Below are 26,721 nucleotides of genomic sequence, written 5' to 3' on the forward strand. Positions count from 1 at the left end.
AGCAGAAATTGTAATCCATTTAATTTTAAGATGGTGAATATCTTGATTTTTAGTTGAGCTAGTTCCAGTGTTGTCTAAGATTGTGTTCTTGACCAGCTGGTATCACAAATTATATCTTTTTTCTTAAATAAAATGTCTCAGATATGAAAATGCCATCTTATGAGACAGTTGTACTTTCAATTACATTTTAGAATTTATATCCATTTTGAAGTGTTTTCCGACATGTGACCAAAAATCAGAGTTTTGTTGGTGAGTCCTGTTCAATGCTGGATTTGGAAGCAGTTAAGAAAGAATGTCAGTGAAAAATCAATCTCTATAAAAGAAGTAGGAGAAAAAGAAGACCTCGTTATAAAAAGTGATGACAGAAAGTCTTGTTTTTCTTGTGCATGTTTTTGTTGTTAATTCAGATTGGTCCAAAATGGAAAGATGTTGTGACAAAGTGCATTAAGGGTCATTATCAGCCTTTGCTGCTGCTGTATGCAGATCCAAGAGGAACTCCAGTGTCAACACAGGACTTACCCCCTCAAGTGGATTTTCAGCAATATAGCAGGATCTGCTACGATAGTGAAGACTCGGGTAAGCAGTCTGACCTATATGCCTTATACTTTTACAGTGTAATGCTGTGTGTGAAAAGTTTTTCTTTGGTTTTGGGTGTGTTTTTGTTAGTGGGGGTCTTTGTCACTTGTCAAAACTGATCTAGAATTTTGGACAGGAATTTCAGTATTTCGCCTTTGAACCACACTCTTTTAAGCCAAGGCTCTGTTGATTGTTTGGTTAGTAAACTTTTTTCCAGAAGAGTTTGGAAAAAGAAGTGAAGGACCTGTTGTGGAGTAGACAGAGAGAGGAACAACAACTGATGACTCCAGGGACTAAGTTCATAAATCCATCAGCAGTTTTAACAGGAAGGGAACATGAGCAGAGATGCATGAACATATGAAAACTAAAGGAAGTTGTAGATTTAAATTCAGGAGGGAAGTTAGGGAAAGGAAACATGAAGGCCACCTCATAAATGAGTCCTTTGCTAGGATGGTCAGAGGATGTGTTAGGGGAAGGGAGGGGAACAATGGTTTTAAAAACCTGAGAGAAAACCATTCCAGGTTATCTTTAGGCTTTTGCTTGTCTTTCACTCAGGTAAAGTAACAGAACAGATAAGAACTCATTTGCCAGAGACTGATGGGAAAGGGATTGTCAAGGGCTTATGCCCTTATATCATGTTTGCCTGTTAACTCTTCATGGTCTCTTTTGCGTCCAAAAACATGTATGGCTATAGACATATAGCTCTTAACATCTAAGAGAACTTCAACATGTTAATACTTCCTGAATTCTGTGCATTTTAGGCAATCCATTGAGCTAGAAGGGTATGTCCAGATTAGGTGCTTCAAAGGTTAGAAATTGTTCTGCTCAAGATACCAGTAGTAATCTGAAGAGTGTTGATTTATTGAAGTTCTGGAAAATTTTGGACATTGGTCACACCGTCTGAGGTTGAGGTGTCATTTAAAGAAGAACAGATGTATTCTGAGAAAAAGATTTAATTGCAATCCAAACAGATGGAAGAATATAAACTGAGTGTGAGTTTATATTGTAATGGCTTTGCAAAAGCCATTGGATGTTTGCAGAAAATATCCTGAATAAAAGATGGGTTTATACGTTGCCAAGAAAAACAAGGCGAGACTAAAACCGTAAATACAACACCTTTCTTCCAGGAATTTAGCCTATTTATACAACTAATTCCAAGAGTATTTTATGGTTTTCCTGGCCACAGCTAACTGTCCTGTCCTTATGTTTCCTGGCTGATGAATCTGTAGAGAACATCTGCTCTCTCCTTAGTTACGTGTTGACAATCTACTAATAATGAAAGAAGTCTGCAACCTCTCTTAAAATAAATGCAAATAGAAACAGTAGTAAGAAGACCTTCACTTGTCACTTCATAACGATGCTTTGCAATTTATAAACTTATTTTCCTGTTCAGAAGAAAACTGGGAAGTCTGGAGTGAGGAGAGGAGGGCCTTCTGTGTTATCCATCAGTAGTGAGCACCTCTATGACCTTTTGGTCAGTATATACTGTAAACTGGCCTTGCTGTTCTGCTGGTTGGTCTGCAGGAAATACATAGATAACCCTTCTGTTCAATGTCACTGCAGTATCTAATATTATGTGTGTCCTGAAATGACTTCAGGAAGCTTTGATGATGAATATATATTAAAAAAATTAAAATATAAAAAAGGTACTTCCTTTCAGATGAAACTCAGAAGGCTGTAATGAGTAACTTGCTCTTCCATCTCAAAAGTAGACTTGGTGGGTCCCTGAAGGCTTACTCATGTCGTCTGCAGTGTTCAACATTGATGCAATGATGAGAGAATTTGTAAGATGCTGTAGGTTGAAGTGCCAGGAGAAAACTAACTATACGCATTTTCCTATTAAATATAAATGAAATCGTTTTCTAGCCTTGTTGATATCCAGCTGACATCAGCACGTGAGTGAAAAGAATGGGTGAAAGCTATATACAGGCAGCCTAATACAATATTGGAAGAAAGTGCTTCAAAGAATTTTCTACCCTAATATAACTCTTTAAAATGTCCTTTTTGCCTCTCACTAAGTGCAGCTACAGCTTCTTGTGGTCTCTTCATTGTTATCAGATATCCACAGTGCATAGTTCAGAAATGAATAAAACTTGCTTATTTTTAAGTTAATCACAATATTGTTACAGAACTTGTATGAAGGGGATCTAATAAACGAATCTCATCACACCAAGATCTGATACCACAAATTATAGAGGAAAGCTTGTCAAAGCTGTTGGTATAAAATGCTGACTCCTCTTAATATTGTTGACGTTCTGTTGACTAGAGAGTTCAGTTTTCAAATTGTTTTCTGGTACTTGGGCAGTTCCATAGCGCTAAATCCCGTTGCCTGCATTCACCTTTCTTTCTGTGACTGTCATCTCCTATAACAGCTGTATTCTATATTTCACTAGACCAGTAAGCCAAATCAGGAAGGAGCCATTATGTCTCCTTAAATAGGACATCAACTACAAGACTTGCTCCCACCAAAAATGTGAAGCACCATCAAGCTGAATGTTTTCAAAATAAAAAAGAACAATATTTTTTTCTTTAATTTCTTCTTTTTTTTTTTTCACTGAGACACAAGTATGAAATGAATAGCTTCAGGAGTGTATGCATCACATACATAAAAACATCCCTTTTTAAACTGTTCAGATTGTTATTTGTAGGGACTGAAAGGGTAGGGAGGAGGTTGTATTTTTCTCCCGTTTTGATGGGTTTACGAAGAGCTGTACTGGGATTGAATCATGATGGTTGATCTGTTTCAGTCTCCCACTAGCGTAGTGGGCCAGCACTGGCTTCCTGAAGAAGGAACATGTTACTTTACCTTAGACTGATAAAATTTCAGTGTAAAGTTTTATTAGACAGACTTTTGATTCTTAATAGTTAAAATGTGTTATTAACTGTTTTAACTTAGAATGTTCTTGTTATCCTTATATTTTGAACTTGACTAATTTTTTAGCCTTGATTGACCTGTGGGGCAGGGAATTTCATATTTTAATTACATTTGACAGACTAGGAATTTAATAAAAAAATAACTTTAATAGGGTACTGAAGTGTACTTTGACAGTCCAATGGATATGGTTTAATTTTGCATAATGAAGGAGATTGATAAATTTCATAAATCTGGAGTCAGCAGAAAGAAAAAAATAAAGGTTTACAGAAGATATGTTGTTTCTTTTTAACCATCTCAGACTAAAGGACCTTTCCCATAAGCTGTAGCCTTCTTGAATCTGACTTTGTGTGGGTTCGATGCTCTGTTTTTCTGTTAAACTTCTGTTTAGTTTCCTGTATTCCGTTCCTGTTTTCTTTTCTTAGTCTCTCCCGACTTTTAGCCCAAAGAGAGACTGAAATTTGACATTACTTCCTTCATTAGGGAGAGAACCTTCCATCTCGAGTGATACCAGGACAGATTCCTCTACAGACAGCTATCCTTATAAACAGGCGCACCATGAGTCTGTGGTCAGTCACTTCTCTTCTGACTCGCAGGGGACGGTGATCTACAATGTTGAGAATGATGCAGCTTCACAGAGCAGCAGGGACACAGGTAGCAGATACCATTATATTAATGTAATCATTGTCATAAATATGATTACAGAGGAGCTCAGTGAAAAATCTCTTTATATACAACCCGGAACAGAATAGTAAACAGTTTTTAGTATCCTAAATGTTTTTGGTTTGATTTGTAATGAACCATTGTATTCACAAAGATGGGTGTAATTTTAAATGTCTTGTGGGCTTTTGTAGACTTGTATCTAGCCAGGCAAAAATATAAACAGACACATTTCCTTGGGTCCTTAATATATCTCTTGCTGTTGTTAGCCACAGTCCCACCTGCTCTTCAAAATTCTGGCACCTAAAATTCTCTAACTCGGAATCCGTCGTATGGTGCCGTTGTAGTTTGCTGTCTGTATGTGCTGTATGCGCTGCTTACTCGTCTATGGGCAGTTACTTCACTGCGGGAATGCTGGCTGTCTGGGAAAGGTGCTCTCATCACCTGCATCTCCCTTACTTGGGCGCTAAGGACTCTGTGTATGTGGGTGCTAGTATTTACTGCACTAGCAAGGAGCATAAGATGATTTCCTGCCTGTGCTGGGGAGACAGATTAAATGAGACTCTGTAATGGGAGGAGCATTTATCTATTTATGTTCCTTCAGGCAGCTGAACAGTCTACCTGAAGACTTTGTAGTTGAAAAGAGGTTAACTGGAAATCTGAAGGTTTAGATCTGCTCTATTATTCATGTCCAGTGACCCCAGTCAGCCTGTTTATACATTCAGTGCTATCTTACAGCATCACTTTTTCAAAAGTACACCAGTTAAGATCAAAACTTTTCAACCATCAGAAATGTGACTTGCTAAATTTAGCCAAAAATTTACTTAGTTGAGTCTTAAAAAGACTTTCTAAGAGGACGTACCCATTGAACCAACAACTGTTTGTTGAAACAGCATCTCCAGCTATTGCACCAGGTTGTTGTCCTTCTGCTTGGAAAATTTTTGCTCTCTTGTCTTGTAACAGTATGTGTATCTCTGGTCCATTGGAAACAATCTATAATACAAATATTTTTCGTATTGAAACCTGGAAAAAAAAAGTTTCCAATAGGTTTTCTTCAGCACCGTTGTCTTCATCAGAGGTCCAAGTAACTGATAATCCATGGCTTTAGTTAGCCTGAAGATAATTTTAATGTTTTATCAAATGTTTAGCACTGTACCTTCTAGTCATAGCTCTAGGTAAGTGTGAGGAAAGAAGAGAAAGTTGGAGCAGAATTTGAGAGTGATGAAGAAACAGAATTTATGTTGATCTTAAGAGCACTGAGAAGAAAAAATTGAAAGTGCTGGTGGAACGTTATTTATATAATCTGAGAAGATAGAACAAACACTGGATTAGGTCCCTCCCTGCAAAACTTCCCACACAGAAGACAGCAGAAAAGAGGGTAGGGGGATGGTTGCCAGCATGTACGCAGGTGAATTTCAGCATGTAACTTTTTGTTCCATTATGTTTTTAGTGACTTTCTCCTTTTCTTTTTCTTTCTCCTCCTACTGATTCTATCCTATGTTATTCCCTTCAGCTCTAGCCCATCTTTTACCACCTAATTTCAGTCAACCTCATCTTCCCTGATTTCAGCCTTAGCTGTAGTTGGTCTGTCCCCATTAGCTAGCCACCTGTCTGGGCATTTACCCCTTCTTTCACCTACCCTTTTTTTCACCTTTCCAAAAAAGTCAGTCTGCCAACTCATACAACTGCTCAGCCATCAAATGCCGATCCGTGGGGCTGTAAAAAAGCCATCCACATTGACCACTGTCAACTGTTGCTGCTATTGAATCGTTCTGGGCAGGATTCTTCGTTTAATGGCCGTTTACCTCACTCCTCCAGCCCAGAATAGTATGGACCCTATCCCATCACATCGTCCCCCTGGGAAGGACCACCGTTGGGTTGTATGACCTCAGGCGCCTGGGTACTTCATGATGGGGGCATTAGGAGTGGCTACATAAGCCCTTTATTGCTCCTGCCAACCTCTGCTGCTGAGAAAAATGTGCGTATTCTGGCTGCCCTACTCATACACCTGAGATCTCAGTGGGAGGGGCAGGGGACTTTTGTCTTAACTTGTTTGAGCTCATTCCTTCCTCTAATGTGTTCTCCCACCCTATCCACTCCTGCAAAAAAAAAAAAAAACCCACAAAAGCAAACCTTTCTTTTGAATATTACTGTTTGCTTACGAAGCCATCCCATCCCTGGAGTGTGAGGTACTTAGTAATGCATTCAGCAAGGGATGCATTGTATGTGTGTGGTCAGGCACTCGGAGAGAAATCCTGGCTTGTTATTTCAGTCAATCCAACAAAATGATTGAAAACTGTTAGCTAATATTTCTGGGGGTTTAATTTCTCAATTCATGCATTACCTGGGATTAGACCCTGTTCTAGAGGGGTCTGGGTAAAGACAATGTAGTCTGTGTTCTGCAGACTTTTGATTGTTGGCATCTCCTCCATGGCTGTTCAGCAACAGTATGACAAAATTTGCAGTTAATGGAAGGAGGAGAAAATACTAACAAAACTAGCAGCCTTCATTCCACAAGTTGGACTTTGTAACTAGTGTATGTAGAGTGCCTTAGCTCCAGCAGAAGTCCATATCTTTAAACAGCTTCTGTTAGAGTACTTGAAAGATGCTAACCAAGCACTCCTTTCAGGATGAAAGAACTTTAGGGGAAAAACACTTAACTAAAGAAGTTTTACACTCTTAAGTGAAACATAAGCTTCCTTTCTCATGATGGGAGCCTCTGCAAGGTACAAGATATCAGTGTTCTTTCAGTCTATAAAAGATATGTGGCAGTCCATGTTGTGGAAGAGAGCATTTCTCCCAAAGCACTGACTGACTCATGTCCAATCATCTTAATGCTGTACATCTTCCTATCTTTACTGCCAACATTTCTCTTGTTATTTCCTTAGTTTCTCTACTTTCATATAGTCTGTTTGTTCCTAAAGAGTTTGAACTACAAAATCACTCTCCATTTCACAAATGAATAGAAACACAAGTCTTGTGTTACTTGGTTCTTGTTTATTGGATTCCTTCCCACTCATGTATTGTTGTATCTTTGTAGCAACTGTAGTTGAAGTGAATTATTCTTTCACTCTTTAATATGTCTCAAAGTTATGATTTTATTTGTAAAATCTGCTTTAAATATTGTTGGGTTTTATGTTGTTTTTATGGTATGACCTTCCTAGAGAAAGGGGTAGGCTCAGAACAACCACCTATGTAGTGTGGGGGCTGTTAATCAGCTATTGGGTAGTAGAGAGTTTCACTTGTTATCATCCTGTGCAAGCTGAAAGTTGGTAGTATAAACGATAGAGAAAAGTCTTTGTAGCTTATTCATAAATTCCCTTCTTATCCTGCATCTCTGCATCGGACTGCTCACGTGAGTAAAGTCACGAGTGTGTTTGTGCTTGCAGGTTTAGGACTGTGAATGTGTGAGAACCATAAAATTAAGAAAAGAAATAGTAATACAGAAAATTTGTCATACCTGTCTGAATACTCCTTATTAATTATCATTTGATGTGAGTAAGGGAATAAATCGTGTGCAAGAGAAAATATTAGGACTCGGGCATGTGAACTATAGTAAGGGAACGTGGTTGTGTGTCAGCTGATCCATGCTGATGGTTTGCATGTATGCTCTTAGCTTGTGGCAGATTTGAATTAGCTGGCTTAGCCCTTGAGAGCCAACTGAGGCTCTTTCATTGTATACTAAACTAACTTGAGTTACTTAGTATTTGCTACAGGCGAAGCAGTTGTAGATAAATAGTGCAGAGCAACTGGTGATGTGCAGTAGTGTATTACTACATGGTAACTCGTTTGTGTGTCTGAGCCTTTGCTTAACAGAATAGTGTCAAGCAAACTGTGCTTGGAAGGTTTGTGTCCATGGCGGTTAGAGCTGTAAGAGCATTCAGACAGCAAGAAAATGCTGTCCTTAGAGCGCTAGAAGACAAGGCACAGTCAACTTCTTTTTCTCCCTGTGGATGAGTTCTCTCATTAATCAGAGTCCTTGGAGTGGCCTTATTGCTCTTCTATGACTTAAAAAACCAACCAAACAAAAAACCTGAAAACAAAACCAAAAACTTTTGGATACACATTATTTAAAGAAAAAGCTTCATTTACCAAAAACTGACAGTTAGCATTGGAGTGTCTGCAGTTCCTGAGAAGCAGGAGCACGCTACTATTCTTAGCGCACAGAACACTCAGTCCAAGGGCTCTTATCATCTAAACTGTGTTCTTCTATGCTTTCAGGACACCTGACTGACAGTGAGTGTAATCAGAGGCATATTTCCAAAAAGGGCTCTCTGGCAGACCGCAAAAGGAGTTCTAGCCGGTCTCGACGAAAAGGAGATGAGGCACAGTCATCGGGATACCACAGTGAAGGCAAGTGGGCTTTTCTTTTGTTTGTTTTTTTAATTTCAAATATCAATATCTTTTTCTGCTTGTTTTTCAGATCCTCAGTGTTTATGTTCATTTCTGTCCTTATTTCCTGTTTCTGCGTCTGCATTTCGGTCTGTCTTTACTTTTGCTTGTATTGCTTCTCTAAGTCTGCAGAAAGATGCTGTGAATAGGGCTGCTAGTTTAATCTGAAGTTATTTTTGTTGCTTTGCTGTCTCTTTCATAAACTGCAGGAGAAACCTTGAAGGAGAAACAAGCCCCCAGAACTGCCCCCAAACCATCCAGCAGCACCAGCAGACTGAGGGAATTTAAAGAGACAGTCAGCAATATGATCCACAGCAGACCACAGCAGATTTCTCAAACCAACCAGAATTCTTCTCGTGGAGGGAGTGGTATGGATCAGGCAGAAACACGACCCTCAAAAAGCCTGTCCGCACATGCTCGAGACTGGGAAATGGAGAGTACCAGCAGTGAATCTAAATCTAGTTCATCTAGCAGGTACCGGCCAACCTGGAGACCCAAAAGAGAGTCTCTGAACATAGACAGCATCTTCAGCAAGGACAAGAGGAAACATTGTGGCTACACCCAGCTTAGCCCCTTCTCTGAAGATGCAGGTAGGAGATTAAGAAGAAAGATTTTTTTCAGAGTATTTTAATGTGTGGAATTTATAACTTTCCCACCATCTGGTTTTGTTTAAGTAAAACAGGAAAGTGATTTTTTGAAGATGGCGTTTAGGTCAGTGGTGAGTCATGTCCTTGAGGGGTAATTTCTGTGCGGGTGTTCATGTTGTAGGTATATTTCTGTTTCTTTTGCTGTATGTTGAATTCCACAGTTAAGGAAATAGTAGGAGAAACATTACTGTCTGCACTGCTTAAATGGACCCTTGGCTAGACTGCTAAGTATACAGAAGTTCATCACTTGGAATGGTCTTTTGTTTGGTCTCGGGTTCATCTGGCTCATCATAGTATTTGTTGCATGACATCTCAGACTGGGGAGATGGGTACCTCATGTATTAGTGCTGAGTGCTTCTCATGAGGGTAAGAGGCTGGCAGCCAATGGTAATTTATCTGGGACCATTTTGCACTGCAGCAGCTATTCAACTTGTATCCAGAGACTTTGTCCTCACTTTTGCAGTTTTTGAAGGTAGTGAAATCTCTCAGGAACCAACTTTGGGCATCTTTTGTCTCCTCTTCCACAGCCTCCTGCTCCCCTTTCCCCAATCTGCAAAATGTATTGTGGTATTTTGCTCCCTGTCGATAGGAAGTTTACTCCTGAAACTGTAAAGGGTATGGAGAGCAGATGTTTACCAATTCATGTCATATATGCTCTCATGCTGTTGGAGCTGCTATGCTCCTTTCCTATGATGCTTTGACAGGGTTTGGATGAGAAGGAAGAGGTTTGTGTGACTGTTATTAGGTTTGTGATTAATGGGGATGTAACTGCAGAAATTTGGGGGCCTGGAGAGAGGGAGGGACAGATGATGACGGACTGGAAGGAGCTAAAGGTTGAAAAGAATTGGGAAGTATAAAGAAATACATGCAGGGAAGATGAATGGAGGAGAGAATACAGCTCTAGGAACGAAAGCAAGGGGAGTAAAGCAGAAAGAGGCAAGTAGGAACACATTAAAATCAGCAAGAGTGTGTGGGGGGAAACAAAACCCACTTTTCTTATATGAGCTAATGTTATGTGAGCCTCATCAAACTGTAAATGGCAAAATAAACAATATAAAAAGTGCAGTGTCTGAAGTAGGTATGATAGAGTACAATAACAAATATAAACCAAAAAGACTAATAGCACAGCTGGCTATACTATAAAATGATCTTGCACAAATATGAATTGTTATGGGGAGGGAGGGATTTCTTTTCCTCTCCAAATTTGATTCTTACTCTTCTGCATAAAAAATAAATTGAATATGGTAAGTTATACTAAACAAGGGGGATTCAGAAATAAATTTATTGAGTAAGTTATTGCTTAATATTATCAGGAATGCTGTCAAAGCATTTTTTTTCCCCGCTTCTTCTAAGTTCAGGTAAAATTAGCAAAAGGCAGCATTTCTGATTTAAGCATAGTTGAGAAGCTAAAATATGAGTAGATAATTTGCTGGAATGAAGTTTGGATCTTCTGCCAAGCTATGTTCTTTTATCTTGACAGGTAAAGAGTTTACGGAGGATGAGGTGAAGGAACGTGCTGTTCAAGAAACAAGATCAAGCCAGTCAAATGTCAGATATAAGCGTGGTGTGCTTGGCTGGGGCACACAGCATACGGTGGATCAGCGTCCTCATCTAATACAGAGAATGGAGTCTGGCTATGAGAGCAGTGAACGCAACAGCAACAGCCCAGTTAGTCTGGACATGCCCTTGTCTGAAACCTCAAGCACCCACAGGTAGATTTTAGTAGATTTCTTTTGTGAAAGTTTTGTTTCTTTGCTGTTGCTATATAATGCTGTTGAGTGTTAAAAAAAAACAAAAAAACCCCCAAAAAACAAAAAAACCAATGATCCTAGGTTGTGATGCAGGATTTTTTGTGCAGGGGAGAAATAGAATGGTAATAGGAATCTGAGGAAGTTTGATTCCTTTTCTTATTGCTACACTGACAGTGAGAAGGAAAAGAAATGGAATTCAATTGAATGAGAAGTGCTAGCTAAAATGATGCATCTAAAACAGAGTTGTACCTTTAGACAGTGATTTAAAAACTCAACTGAAATATCAAACTTTGCTTCTCATCTGAACAGCGGATTGATCTTGTGTTTCAATTAAATCTTTGATAGTAGAATCCTTGTACAAAATCAGAAATGGGTAGTCTTGTAGGGAAATCTTTGACCTTTTCAGTATGAGAGCATCACTGAAGACTTTCAAGACATTTGCAATATTTAGTATGCAAAAATAAATAGGCAGCACAATGTGTTTCTCACCTGGGCTCTGGCAACTGTGACTGTTGTAATCTAAGATTATTTAAGACTGGAGCACTGAATTTTAAGGTCCAAGAATCTGTTGAGAACAGCTATCAGAGTGTGTCTTTAATACTCACTACTTCTAACGTTCTCCCAAGGAAATCAAAGTGCTCTGTTTAGGGACTGTCCATCAAGTTCCACAGTTGTCAGCTGTGAGGATTTGAGCAAATGATATGTGTGGTAAATGACTGAGAGTGGCATACCTGCAAACACTGTTCTGAAGGGGACCATGCTTACCAGGCGTCTTTTCTTTATGATTTCTTGTCATGCTTTTGTGTGATTAAGGTATGTAGCAAATGAACAAGAAAAGCTAGGTTTTGGGAGACTTTGCAATTTTTATTGTCTCTTTTATATCAGATGTATGACTGAAGATTACACGTAGTGCTGAAGAGAAGGAAAGTGTTTCTTACACTTAAGGACTTGCAGAGATTCCAGTGGCAAAAGAGAATAAAATACGAAAAGCAAAAAATATGTTGTATGTTTAGGTGGTTCTTCCTCCTCACTGTTTCAGTTCTCTTCCCCTGTTTCTCCCAAGTTTTTCTTATGGTAGCCTTTAATTTTTTTTCATTAAGCTGTGATAGTTAAAAGCAAATAAATATTTTTGTGATGCTGAGAAATGTGGACCACTTCTCCTGAAAAGATTAATAAGATGATGAACTGTAATTACTCTCTTTTTGCAGGGATGTCCACATGAAGCGATCTGGTGGATTGGTTCCAGCCTGGCGTAATATCCCAAAGTCTCACAGTAGCAGCATCTTGGAAGTGGAGTCTTCTTCATCAACTGGGAGCTGGGCAAACAGCCAGCACCCCATTGGAAATGGTAAAATGTATTTCCTCACTTCAGCAGCAGTGGTTCTGCAAGAGAAATTGTGTTGGAGGAGTTCTTTACTTTCTGCATGTTTATCTTCACAGTGGAATTATAGGAAAGGAAAAAGAAAAGGAAACATTAAGGAATATAATACAGCTTTGCAAGATATGACTTCAGTTTACCAGAATGGATTGCAAAAACTCTATTGGAATATTCCTTTGGTCGTGTTGCTCTAGGATCTTTTTTGAACGTTGATTTAACTGATAAAACAGAGCTGTTTTTCCTAGTCTTTCTCATAATTCAGTATTCTGCCATCAGTGGAAAATATCTTCCCAGAAATAACTCGTAATAACTTAGTAGGATTGATGAAGCCTGAAAAGAAGCTCATAATGGCATACAAAATTCAAAATTGTCAGAAATGAGAATGGATAATGGTTGCAAGATGATTGAGCTAAAGCTGAGCTTTTCTGCAGATACGCATTCTGTTTGTTTATCTTTCTGAGCAAATATTTTATTCCAGAGATTGTGTGGGGAAGGGAAAGGGAGAGAAGGAGGAGGGGAATTACTTCTTTTGAATATATGCCGTAGTTGAAGTGAGAATGAAGACTGCTTTTTGCTGTATTGGGAAACTGGTAGGGGATTATTTTCTTCCCGTTTCATCTATTTAGGCACATTCAGTTGGAATCCCTTTTATTTGCCAAAGCTAATGATCTGGCTAACTCGGCATAGCATTGTTTACAAATTACAAGCACGATAAGAAGCCTCAAGGTTTCAGCATCAATGTAGGGTTTTCTCTTCAAATGATTCTCTCTGTTCCATTCTCTGTTTCTCGGGTCAGTGGATCCAGGGACAGGCTGTGCTGCAGGGGAGCTGCAAGCAATACTGCAGCATTTCTACCAGAGTCAGTAATACAGAGGAGGCAAGTGGAGACCAAATTGCTTGGAGCAGGGAGAAGGGGGGAGTCTGGCACAGTATTGTAAAATTTGTATCAAAGTATGCAAGATGCAACTAGCAAATGAACAAAAGATTTGGAGGAGGGAAAAAAAATCTTTCCTTGAGCATAATAGATTGGTATTTTCTAACTATAACAATTCAATTTTGTTTGGCATTGCTTATTAATTTGCTTTAAAAAATTCAGCCTTGAGATGCACTTTGAGTACCTGTTATATATTTAAGCTAACGATGCATTTATAATATAGGAAAATGCTGTGTGCTGTTCACAATAGCTCTGAGCTGTAAGAGGTGGACAGTGCCATTTCCCTGCTGAGCGTTCCAGTGAGGTTTAAGGATAAAACCAGCATCAACATTTATCAGTAGGAATTCTGGATCTACCGATATCAAGGCTGTATCCTAGATGGTGCTCAAACTCATAGTTGAAGCTTTTAAGTTAGCATACTGCATCATACCATAGCATCATGGTCTTGATTATTTATAAAAGCTATTTGTATTTTCATTCATATGCACCTTCTTCTGGGTTTTAACAGTAAAATTTAACAAAGCAGAATTCGTAATCTGAAATTCCATGGTCTTGCTCTGTCAGTCTGCTATTTTCTAATGTAAATTGTATTCTTTCCAATTAATGTTACTTTTTCTTTTAATGGATATGCACAGCTCTTTTAATCCATTTACTGCTATCAGTTGGAGACCAGTACAGGTGAAACAATATAGCTCCCTAATATGGGTCCAGTTTAGAGTTTAAAAAAACAAAACAAAACAAACCTCCCCACGCTTTTAACCTAGTCCCGTATAACATTGTTAATTTTTACTAGGTTGCTAAAAATTATACATCTAACTAAACCATTTGAGAACACTCAAACTGTGTAGTCCAAGTCTGAGACACATGGAGTGAGATCTTTAAAACCACAAATTGGAGTTAAAGACACAATTCCATGAGTATTGCTAAGTCAACATAAGGCTTTCCCTTGCTGCTTATACGTGCTATTTGTACATCTTTTCCTTTGTGTCAAAATAAGGGTTTCTGTAGCCACTGACTCAATGACACTGAAGTGCTATCCTGCCCCCTCAAAAAAACCTAACTCACGTACAGTGAATAAAATAAGTATGCTTTCGTCATTGTTCTGGTAATTACAAATTTTGTATGTTCTTCAGGTGCTATTTAGCCAGTCTTGTGTTTCTTTTTATTCCCTTCCTAAAATAAGTTTATGGAAAAGATAAAAAGGGATTCAAACAACAAAAAAGTACCATTATAGAATACCTATATAAAAAAACCAACTTTAAGAGGTTTTGATATTTTTTGCTATCAAATATAACTTTTTTTTTTTTTTTTTTTTTTTTTTAAGGTGGGGAGATGCTTGTCCCATTAAAGAGTGAACTAGATGAATTACAAGAGGAGGTGGCAAGGAGAGCACAGGAGCAAGAACTACGCAGGAAACGAGAAAAGGAAATGGAGGCAGCAATGGGCTTTAATCCCCGTCCCAGCAGGTTCATGGACCTAGATGAACTACAGAATCAGGGTAACTTTTTGAGTGGAGTATGTTTGGCATGGTTGTTGTGCTGAAGTTTTTTGAACCTTTGAACTTATATTTTTCTATTGCAGGTGTCTGTCTCTCTTTGTCCCTCTCTTCCCTCTCCCCCCGAGTATAATTTTGTATGTTTGATTAGTGAAAAACATCAATTTCAGTCCTGTAGTATGCAGAAAACCATATTTGAGGACTGGAGACTATGTTATATTTTGACCAAATTATGTCTTAAATAAGATGACAAAGTAAAGCTGCCTTTTGCAGAGGTATTTCTACTGTATTTGTGCCTGTTCATTTTTACACAGTGATGTGCACTGTTAGCAATGTTGACCTCTAGATTTTGCCATAAGGCTTCGACCAACCTCTTGAAAACTGTAGGGCAGTTTGTACTTCTCAGACTGTCTAGGTCCACCCACAGTAGAGCTTGTCTGATTAGGCTGTGGTTTTATTTCTGTTTCTTTCTAGCAGTATCACTGGCCCAATCAATTCTGCTTGTTCCTGCCCTTACAGTTCCCGCTGCTGGGACTAATGTCTGAAGTCTGGACAGGGTTTAGCATACACATCTTTCCTAAGGGACCAGAATAGAAAAAAAGAAATAAAAGCCAAACAGTAAGAGGATCTGTCTTTTTCCCTGGCTTCTCACAATCCTGACAGGGAACAGCAGCAGAAAAGGAGGTGTAGCTGGAAGAAGGAAGCTGAGGCAGAAGGACCTTGATGCCAGGATTCACATGTAGCGCCTTTGTGTTAGTCCTCAGTCTCCCAGGTGCTGTCAGCCAGTCAGGGGAGCTGAAAAATGTGATCTCCATGGGCACGTGTGGCTCTGGGGAAGTTTTTGTAACTTTTGCTGGCTGTCAGTGAGCTGCTTGGTTATCTCTTATGGTCCTGCTCTGACCTGCAAGTAACCAGCTGAAAAAATCTGATCTACCAAAGTGGACGGATACCTTTTAATTAGTCGTAGTGTTTATTTTTGTAGTGTAAATGCTAATGATTTGAAAATTGAAAATTTAACCTCTGTTCTTAACCACAAGGGTGTTGTCTTCCCCACTCCCCCTGCCCCAGAGACAGCAGTGTATTTCTCCAAGACATTCCCCTTTGATATCATATTGAGTTAGTTGGTAGGAGCAGATTGCTAAGCTCTTCATTGTTAAAAAGAAAATGAACTAGAATAGTGCTTAAAATGCAAGAAGACTGTAGTAGAAGGCTTGAGGAGTTTATTAGTCACTGACTTGGGAGCTGGGAAGATCTTCATTTGTTCCTGCTAAGGCCCTCCCCACCCCAGTCAGAGATATGATAGCTTAACATTATCAGACTGCTTGGCTGCCTGGAAGGCTTGCTTGTACGCAGAACTCCAGAACATTTGTGACTCATTTCCTTCAAGTAAATTGCTAAATTCATGCAAAGAAAGCTAACTTCAGTTATACCTGCCTTGCTTATGAGCCTCAGTAGTCTCAGTTTTGAAACTGAAGGTGTTGCTTGATTGACTCTCTGCTCTAACAACTCTCACTTCTCTCTGCAATAAATGCTTTTCATAAGAGTTCTTTGGGGTTCATAGAATAAGCAAGTTTGTGTTTGCACGTGTGCACGAGGGTATTAGGGAGCAGACCAGGCCATAGCATTTATGTTACGCAAGTTGAAAAAGTGTACTTTCTTTTTGACTGAGAAAATTATTCACATTCTCTACCATAACAACAGAGAACTTAAATAAATAAAGCTTGAATTTTTTATTTTATTTCCCCTTGCCTCATTTGATCTCATACATTTTACTATATAACTTGCATAATGCCTGATAAGTGACACAAGATTAGGCATTTCTTTGTCTCAATTGTTCTTATGCCAGGACACAGTGTTTTTCTCTGTTCTGTGTCCAAAGACGATTTATCCTTTTCTCCAGCACTGTTTTTCTAAATTGTTGCCCAAAGAATTCTAGACTGTTAATCCTTTCTTCTCGGCTCCTTGCCCTTGCATTTTTCCTCCTAAAGCTGCAAGACCATTGGGCTTTCATATTCTGTAATGCCTTGTTCAGCAGTGAGTGTATGCACTTAATAGCATTTGTAGAAGAGTCTCTTGCAGCCTTTTACACTCACGCTCAAGCCTGAGTATTGTCCCCTGGGCATCTCGGGTGTTCCAGATTGAAGACCTTTTGTATGGAAGTAATTGGATATCTGCAGAAGAGACGGAAGATTTTTGACAGGGGACTTGGGATAATGTAGTTCAGGGGAAGCCCCGACCTGCTGTATTTCTTTTACTAATTCATTGTGGTTTAGATATAATTATAAATTCAGACCAGTTTGTACTTGACAGAAGTCATCTGAACTGAGTCTGTGGTATGTCCATACCACCTTTTGTACCAGTGTAGGTTGTTGAAAATAACATATTAAGCCAGTACACCCTCTCAAGTAAAGTTGGAGGAGAAAACCTGGTTCACATAATTTTCAGCTCGTACTGTGTGCTTGTGTGACTTACACATGTCAGGTGCTCAGTTTGCACTTCTGTTTAGTGAAGTTTAGATGTTGCAGTAGGTGGTCTGGGATATATGCAGCCTCTGCGAGAGGCTACCATCAATGACTTGACATGTGGAAGAGTTTGGTGCTCGCAAATGGGAATGAGGGTAAGTGAGCATTTGACAAGAATGAAAACAAAATGAAGGGTGCTGCCTGTTGCAGGGAGGAGTGATGGCTTTGAGAAGTCCATGCAGGAGGCAGACTCAATCTTTGAAGAGTCGCTGAATCAGGAGCAGAAGGGGGATTGTGCTGCAGCTTTGGCTCTCTGTAACGAAGCTATATGTAAGTAACCCTAACCGCCTAAGCTATTGCGCTTCTGACTATTTACTAATATCACAGAAAAAAAGTCTGTAACATTGAATCACCTTAAATGGTCAGGTGGTAATATAGGGATCCTGCTGGTCTTTAGGAAGGTGTTGGGAGACAGAACCTTTCCTTTTTCAAGTGTTCCCTTTTGGGGATTTTAGTTCCATTTCCCTTCATCCCCTTTCTTTTTTGTGTTAGCATTCCTTTACATTGCTTAGTTCAGCGCTGTGATAGCAACAGCACTGGGTTGCTGATGTGTCCTTTTTGATGCTAATAGGTGCATTTCTGTAAGCACCTGGTAGGTAACTCCTCCTGCCACTGTGCCCATAATTTACAGTTTTTCCCAGTCTTTAGGCTGAATTATGAAGGGGACTAAGTTCACTTGTCCTCAAGGAGGATGCAGCATAGGACGAAAAGGGTAGCCCACTCTAGAGTCTTCTCGAATAAAAGGAATGAGCTATGCTGTACATAAATCTTGGGGCAGGGGGAATCAGGACGTTGAAGTGCTAAGTGCATTCTGTAACCTTTGGGAATATGTGCTATGTGATTTCATTTTATTTTCAGTCTTTTCCGTTATGATTGGCTGGCTGTCTCACCCCACGCTCCTCCCTGTCTGTATAGAATAGTTGCAGACAGAGTGGGTAGTTACTGTGCATTTGCATTTAGAAATTGGCTCTTACAGGCTGCAGATTAAGGGACAGTGTGCTGCTATTGTGAAAGCTATATTAGCTTCCATTCCAACAAGATGCATGCTAGATTTCAGATCCCAGCTGGATACTTCTGCACGTAAAGGAGGTCCCAGATACAGGAGAAGGATAGATGAAGAATGAAGTAGAATTGTGGTAGGGTTGGAAAGAATCTGCGTAAGGGGGATGAGAAGTTTGGCTGAAACATAAATAATTTTTTGCAACTTCATTTTAGTTTAGTTTCAATTAACTTGTTTGGACACATGGCTAAGCTGAATGTGCATTAATGGAAACAGTAGCATCTTTGTGAACTCTTTCATGGCAATATTTGCATGGTCCATGTTTTATGTTCTTGCTGCATCTTTTTTTGTTTTTTTTTTTTTCAATTTTATTCCTTTTTTCTGTTTTTTTTTGTTTGTTTCTGCTATGTTTTCTTTTGCATTTTAGCTAAACTAAGACTTGCCATGCATGATGCCAGCTCTAGCACTCACAGCAGAGCCCTAGTCGATAAGAAGCTGCAAATCAGTATCCGAAAAGCCCGGAGCCTCCAGGATCGCATGCAGCACCAACAGCCATCGCAGCCGCTGCCGCCGCCAACCTGCCACCCACCACAGGGTGGCACCATGGCCCAGTCTACAAGGTAGTCCAAGTATATCGCCTAGACCAGACCTGAGCTGCATCTATGAGCAGTACAGTCTGGAAAGAAATAGTGAACTCTGTATATTCCCCTGGATAGTCCAAATCCTGTGGTATTACTCCTCATTTCTTTCTTCCTTAGGTTAAATCGCATTAAAGGAGGGTCAGCTACCTCTCCTTTCCAGTTTTTGTAGCATAGTTCACTGTGCACATGTTCAAAATGTGGTCTGTGACAGTGAATTCCAGCAGGCAGTTCCTGACAGCACCAACATTTTGTGCACTGAGGGAAAGAATACAATAGATAATAGCCTGATTACATGGGGGTGTGTGTGTTAAGATGAAATGTGTAACTGCTTAAAATCGGGAGTAATTTCAGGACTCAATCAGTAAAAGAGTACTATAGTGAAAGTCTTACTATAACAGCTTTTATGTTGGGGACAGTGATCGACACGTGTATTAAGTGCTCTGTAGTCTGAGAGGTGTCATATACATTGATCTTTTTCTAGTCCACTTCTCTAGTGGTGCGCTGGTACAGCTCTTGGATCCAGATCCTGATCACCTTGACTACTCTCACTGATGCTGTGTCATTCCTCATTTTCTTTCTGTGCTTCCTAGCTGCCTGTAGCCTGGCTTTAGCAGCCTCTTCAGCATCTTTTCATGATTCTTTCTTCCATACTGATTTTAATTATAGCACAATAAACTCTCTGCTCTAATTGATCCTCTCTTCCTACCCTCTAGCATGCATCTTAATCTTCCTTTTCTTCCCATGCCATTCCCTCCAAACACGAGACTATCCCTCCCCAATTTCTAGGCTGCTTCTTGTTATTTTTCTTTCCTCTCCCCTTTCTTATATGCTGTGCTACCAGATGTTTAGATGACATCTCATGTGAGAATCCTTTTTCTTTTCCTTTTTTTAAAATGCCACTTACAGTTACATACTGCAATTCAGTTAATTTGCACACCTGCCAGGCTATAGTTCAAAATGTTCTGTTCTTTTCTTGCAGTAGTTGAATTATATGTAATGAGGGCTGATCTTTTTGTCAATCAGGGATCCATTACATCCTCTTTTACAGGAGAAATACAGAGCCCCAATTACGCAGTTTGGCAGATTCTAAGAAAATGAAAGAAAGGAACTTTCTAAACTAATTTTGTTAATGCTGAACTTGCTCACTGCTGCTCTGTGAAAAGAACATTGCTTTTGCGAAAAGTTCTGTTGAAATGAATGTTAATGTTGCAGCCAATGAAAAGATAATCTGTTTGTAACTGGAGTTTTGTACTCTTGCTTTGATATAAGTAACACTGTAAACAGTGCAAAGTTTGCAATTACCCACAGACAAGGTCGTTCTGCTATGCATATCAACTAGATCTTCATGATAACTTTCATCCTTTGCATCTCAAGGAGGAAACAAAGCAATGAGGTTATAGTTGCAGGAGAGTCCTTTTATGCTTTAAAAATAATTGCACTAAGTTTTTGAGTGCAGTGTTGATTCTGCAAACTCGTATTTTTTTAATGTGTTACTCTAGTAAACAATAAACAGTGCTCTGAGTAACAGAAGAAGTTTTCAGTTTGGTTGCTTTTGAACTGGACTGACTTCCTTAAGGTCTCTGTGAGCCGTGTGTATCCCTCCATTTTTTCCACAGGCACTCGGATTGGATACTTTTTTTTTTTTTTCCTCCTGTCCACACATTAAAATGCCAACTAAATGCAGAAAAATGTCAAGGACAAGTGTGACCCAAGGACATAATTGTCTTATATTTGTACATAAGATGAATACAAATTCTTCTGTAGAAATATATTTAAAATATAAATTATTAGAAAGTAATAGTTTTGTATTTAACTTGAACTTTATCTGACTTTAACTTGTTGGATAAATATTTCAAAGCTGAGAATACAAAGATAATAGGAGAGAGATTTCAACCTGTTTATTCCATTTCTCAACTCATTCTTCACAGTTACTTCAAGAGAGAGAACCTTATGGGAAATGCTGTCAGTTCATGTTCAGATCATGAACTTGTCCAGAATGTTTACAAAAATATTTAAGATGTCAATGCTGGAAAGGGTTGTTTTATTTTACATAAATGCTATTTTTATTATTCTTGTAGTTATCTCTACCCAGACACTCAGGCTGCTGGTTAAAGTGCCTAGGGTGCTATACAGGAATACTGAAAGTTTATAAAGAGCATTATTTATAGTATAAATACTCTTAAAAATATGAAATGGATTCAACAGATCAATTACAGTAGAAAATTAGACTTGGACACAAAGGACTAACACGTATGTGTCTGTTGAATTAATACAAAGTTCTCTAGAATCCAGTTAGGTGAAAAAAAGTGCGTTGAGGTGTACGTCCCATAGTGTAAGTTCTGCATCCTAGGGATAACGTAAGCATTGCCTACTGCTAATCATTTACCCTTCTGTGTGTTTTAGTGAACAGACTGGCCCGCTCCAAGTACTGCTGAGCCAGGAGGTACCACTGGAACCCAACAAAGAAGTGGAATTTGGGTCCAGTTCTTTCTTCCACCCACCTGCTTCCTGCCATGAATTGCACTCATCATTATATCCAGAGTCTTCCTCCTTGCCCCCTTCTGAAAGCAATCCATCCAACAGGACCTCTCCAAACTTCCAGTCTGCTTCTGCTGATTTTCATGACCAAGTTCCCTTTTTTCCCTATAGGCAAGGGTTGGCAGAGAGGTCTGCAAGAACTGAGAATGATGCCCGCCATAGTGGGGAATTCGCTGAGACCACAGCCGCAGGGCCAAAAGACTATAGGGAATGCTGCAGTAGCAGCAAGTTAGAAGAGGTTCATAACATAACAGCTATTCTCACACCTCAGTACCAAACCAAGGCTAACACAGTAAACTCTGGGTCTTTGCCTACACTGTTTCCCTGTCCACATCCACCACAAGCAGCATCTCCTGAAAAAGATGGCCAGCACAGTCCTTGTTCCAAACTTTCGAGCTCTCCAGTACGGGCCAGCATTGATCATTTAGGGGGCTACCATGCAATGACCCCTGCAGCTTCATCCCCTTCACTGCAGTGCTCCCTGGATCCTTTACAGAAAACAAATCAGTACTCCAGAGCAAACAGCCATGAGATTTTATTACCCTCACAGGATGAATATGGCACAGCAGAAGGTTGCAAAGCTGAGGCTTTTAGTACGAAGGGACATGTTCGCTCCTTGGCAGAGCAGTTTCAGAAAATGCATGCAGTCTCCCAGAGGAAAGGTACTCATGAAAAAGGCTGGATTGCTGCAGTGTGTCAGGATGAGAAGTCTCCAAATCTAATACAAAAATCTTTCATCACCCCTTCACCCTCTGGTTACAGACAGCTAATCCATCAAGGTCAAGAGAACAGAAACCAGTCTTCTGAAAAATTGCACTCATCAGTGGATATTAGGGATGGGATAGTTTTTTTGGAGGGTTTTAGTGCCCAGCTTGTTGCTTCTAAGAGTCTTTGCCCTAACAGTGAAGAGCTGTGTAGAAGAGGTGGACAGAATATAGCAGACCCTGCACCCTACCTGGAAAGGCACTGTCATGATGGAGGAATGAAACAGGGGGATGATGGAGCTACTAGTAGCATGGTTGCTTCTCTGCCTGTGGACCGTTGGGTGAATAACGTTACTAGGTATTACAGTTCTCAGAAGGATAATAAGAATACTGAATGGCTTCCTGTACCTGGGAGGAGTCTGTCCCTTTCTGATCAGAGAGCAGTTGGAGATGACTTGAGCAGGATCCCAGTACATCTGCATCCACAGTGGAATCAAGACACAGAGCAGGAGCTCTCAGAACTGGAATCCCTCTATCAGACTAGTCTGCAGGCATCTCAGGCTGCTAGGCCTCTCTTGGGAAGACAGGACAGTGCTAGGTATCCATTTGACAAATCAGGTAAGAATTCCGCAGCTGTTTTTGTTGGTTGACCTGCCTGCATACACCACTATTAGGTGAAGGTATCTTTTCCAGTCAGTTTAGTTAAATGAGCATGAATTTGTACGCAGATGCAGAAAGATACAGGTTGCAGATTCTGAAAACTTTCTGACCATAAAGATAGAGAAGCACTGTCATAGTTCTGCCTGGAGAGGCTGCAAAGTAGTCACTGATCTTGGCAAACAGAAAATATATATAGAATGGCAAAGGAATAATTGATCCTATTTTTGAGCAGGGAACTAGCTGTTTAGGCTAAGACTACTGAATTTTGTCTGGAAGTCCTACATAACCTCTGGAGTTTGTTAAGCAATTTTTATGTCTGAAATGAATGTTCTCAAAATCTGTGAATTTAAACTGATTAATATATGAGAATTTAATCTGTACCTGGAATAACTTTTAAAAGTGTTTCCAGATCTGTTAGAGCTGAACTTGTTTTTTTTGCTAAGGGCCACCTACTTTTACTTCTGGAAAATTACTTGTGTAAATGGTCCTGTGGGAGCACGACCTGCGCTGTCTTTAAGACCTTTTAGATTAGTTGGTGCCAAAAGCAAACTAATGTATTCTGTTGCTTTTGGTGAGAACAGCTCTGACATTGCTGGAGCCACCCAGTTGATCAGAGCCTGATGCTAGTGGTCTGATTCCACTTAAGCTGACCTAATCTGCTGCCTGGGGTAGGACAATGTTGATTTTCTGCTCAGCACAAGTGAAACAAAATTCTCTAGGCTCCACACCATTGCATTAGAGCTACAAATTTTCTGGTCAAATACAAGACTGTCCAAAACTTTATGGGTACCAAAGTGACGTATATATTGTAACATATACACAAGGTGGGTTTTTCCCTGCCCTGCACCTGTGGGGGTGGAGCCTCCATCTTTTCTGACAAATGAAGCCAGGCTGTGACCAGAGGGAGTATTGGCAGTAAACTCTTTTTAAACAGGTTTTATTCAACAGCTCAAATACTCTATGAAACTCTCTTGTCTTGCATTACACTGGCAGACCAGATAACACATCCTAAGAAGGTCATTTTCCATTCAGGGTCTTTGGTTTCCTTTCAGGGTTAGGCAAGATCTGACGTCGCTGGTACTCTCTTGTATGGGTTTGGATTGGAAGGTCTCTAGGTGTTCCTTCTTAGCATACTGATTTTGAACCTCTTTCTAGATACCTAACAGGATAAAAGCCCAGTTGCTTTAGTGTTAACTGGAGCCAAAGAGTTCTGTCATCAAATTCCATATTTCTTATGTTGACGCTTCTCTCTCCTGTTTTCTCACCTCATATCTAAAGGATGAGCTACGGATATTCTGCTAAAGTTAAGTTCCGTGTGAGATCTTTACTTCTGGTTTGCTGTGACTTTCAAATGTTTCTTCCTAAATTCTGTTAAAAGTTTGATTGGATCTTGAGCTGATTCAATTCATCTACTGTAATGAACTGGATGATATTTACCTGAGTGGATCTGGGACAGCTCTTTCTCACTTTTGTCTTGGATTATCTATTCACGTGCACATGTCTTTTAAGCTTTCTGCCCCATAGCAACTATTTTTATCAGACCTTTGTATTCAGAATCATGGTGAAAATGCCACCGTTCTATTACTAGAGATTTACGCCAAGGGATGAAGACCCAAAGAGATAATCTTCCAAACACTTCTTCAATGCAGAAAATGTGGTGCTACCAGCACCTCAACTTCTCTTAATAGATAGATTCCCTGTGATGGATTTTTTTTTTTATTTTATTTTATTTTTTTTTAGGCCACTGATCTACCTATAAATTTCTTAGGAAGTTTCAGGTTTCGGATTGCAGTGAAATGAAGTAACTGTAGTCATCTTCATTTAAAAATAACACTTTTACATAGTTAACCAGCACAACAAATGGCTGATAAACTGTAGTATTGGATGGGAACAAATGGAGTTTGGGGTGGGGGTAGGGAAATGACGTAAAGATGGTGTCTTCTTTACCCCAAGTAGCTTAACTCTGTTATAAGTTCAATAACTGTTCCCTAGAAGCCTGCACAGGGGCAGGTGAAAGAGGAGCGCGTATCCTGACGGACTTTCTCCCCTAGGGGATTCTGGGAGTTAGCTTGTGTGTGAATGTTGAAAGAAGCTCTAATTGCTTCTCATTTTGTGCATATAGTCTTTCCAAGCCAGAGTCAGATCTAAGACAGATAAAATTGTATCATAATATTCGTTCAAGTCTGGAGTTTAACCATACCATTTTACTTCTTTCCCAGTCTCTGCAAACCTAAATGTGAAGAAGCTGCATGCTACGGCTGGAATGGGTCTCTCGAAAACCCCAACAGCAGAGGTCGAGCGCAGTCTGTATGGATCCAGTGTCTCTTCTGTCTCCAAGGTGACAACACATTACTAAGACAAGCTAGGGAGGGAAGGGCTAAGATTGTGTAAGTGAAAGAATTTACAATGGGAGAAGTGGAATAGATTGTTAAAAGGCAGTGGGATCATTGATGTTAACTTCAGAGAGAATTTTAAGTGCAGTCTAGCTCAGGATTAATTAGCTAAAACATGAGTGACTCATGCTGCATGCAACTTGCATGCAATATAATTATCTAAATTCTGACTTTAAGGTCATGTACCCCTGAAAACTTTAAGGTCCAAGTCTCTTTGAACATATTATCATGAACTGTTACGCATTGCAATTTATGTAAAATGCTTCTTGATATTATCATCACCTGCAGTGGAACTGGTATTTTCTTTTGTTGACTGTGTCACTACATTTCTCGAGGGACTAGAGTTTAATTTGGTATTTGCTACAGTCCGTAGTTGGATGGTAATGTTCTTTGGTCAGAAACAACAACAAAAAGAACTTTCCAACTTACTGCTATCTTCTCTCACTCTGAGCTAAGACCCAAATGAAGGAGTTCAGAAGAGAAAAGGTCATAGAATTTCACTGCAGTAGCCTTTAGATTAGGTTGATCTCTTTCTGATAATTAGTATACAAAACTGATATTATGAGAGACCTCTTCTGAAATGTGTGATATTGTCTGCAGGTCACGTATCCCAGAGAACATAGGGAACCAGAAGAGGAGGAAATGTACAGTGCAGAGAATTTCCGTCGCATTGCTCGCAGTCTCAGTGGGACAGTCATCACAAACAGAGAAGAGACCTTGGTCTCTTCTCACAGTTTTGTAAGTAGAATGATGTGCAGTTTTTCGAAGAGCGATCAGCTGCATCTAGCATTCCTGTTTTCTGTCTGCCTTTAGTAGATAATAAATAAACAAAACAGCAAACAACTGGATAGTAAGCAAAGTGATGGAAGATGATGATGTCTTTGTGGGTTTTTTGCTCTCTTTTTGGAAGAAGAGCAAGCTTTCATTTAAATAACATCTCCTTCAGGAGTCATTGCAGAGTTGTACCAGTTGCAGCTGATAAGCATGCAAGCTAGTATTACTTGCCAGTATACAAAGACATCCAGTATAAAAACATTTTTTTTTTTTCAGTTTAGAATTATTTTTTAGTAAGGTTCTTAATACACCTGTGACTTTAAAAAGAGATTACAGTAGTCGTGTGAAAGTTTTTGCTCTCTTGCGATTATATTCAGCAAGTGACATTTTTAGCAAATAAAAGTAAGCATAAAGGGAAGATCATTTAAGTAATGGTACATAATGCTGCCAATTACACACAGGAAGCAACTAAAAATAGAGAGAAATTGACTTCCCTGTGTTATCTTTGTTAAGTGGTCTTAGGTGTGAGTTAAAACTGCCAGTGAGGAAAACAGTAATAGATTATTGTTGGTGTATAGCAGCATAACCAGATCTTAATACAAAGGTTTGGCTTGGATCTGATTTTTTGCTAACTGTGCTTAAGATTTGATTTGAAACAAACTGCATAACAAGCATAGAGGAGTATGAGTTGCAAAATCAGTTACTCAGACTGGTTGATAAATTTCCAATTGTGCTGAGTGCCATGAGCCAGGAGTATGTAAACTCGTAAACTTGAATACGTAAT

General features: G+C 39.5%; 1 protein-coding gene across 11 annotated transcripts in view; it reads left to right on the forward strand.

The window, feature by feature from the left end:
- The window catches only part of USP54 (ubiquitin specific peptidase 54), a 105,144-nt gene that overhangs the window by 75,401 nt on the left and 3,022 nt on the right, over nucleotides 1–26,721 (forward strand). For 8 of the 11 annotated variants that reach the window (XM_064513879.1, XM_064513878.1, XM_026094899.2 and 5 more), the window contains 12 exons: nucleotides 408–576; nucleotides 3,932–4,102; nucleotides 8,330–8,461; nucleotides 8,710–9,090; nucleotides 10,628–10,859; nucleotides 12,107–12,246; nucleotides 14,535–14,708; nucleotides 17,378–17,497; nucleotides 18,655–18,847; nucleotides 21,272–22,728; nucleotides 24,990–25,108; nucleotides 25,764–25,901. In XM_064513879.1, the coding sequence (XP_064369949.1) occupies nucleotides 408–576; nucleotides 3,932–4,102; nucleotides 8,330–8,461; nucleotides 8,710–9,090; nucleotides 10,628–10,859; nucleotides 12,107–12,246; nucleotides 14,535–14,708; nucleotides 17,378–17,497; nucleotides 18,655–18,847; nucleotides 21,272–22,728; nucleotides 24,990–25,108; nucleotides 25,764–25,901 (3,426 nt within the window). The remainder of the gene's footprint in view (nucleotides 1–407; nucleotides 577–3,931; nucleotides 4,103–8,329; nucleotides 8,462–8,709; nucleotides 9,091–10,627; nucleotides 10,860–12,106; nucleotides 12,247–14,534; nucleotides 14,709–17,377; nucleotides 17,498–18,654; nucleotides 18,848–21,271; nucleotides 22,729–24,989; nucleotides 25,109–25,763; nucleotides 25,902–26,721) is intronic. The other 3 variants (XM_026094900.2, XM_026094901.2, XM_026094902.2) reach the window with 3 other exon arrangements.

This window comes from Dromaius novaehollandiae, chromosome 6 (assembly GCF_036370855.1).
Source record: "Dromaius novaehollandiae isolate bDroNov1 chromosome 6, bDroNov1.hap1, whole genome shotgun sequence".
Taxonomy (NCBI): Eukaryota; Metazoa; Chordata; class Aves; order Casuariiformes; family Dromaiidae; genus Dromaius; species Dromaius novaehollandiae.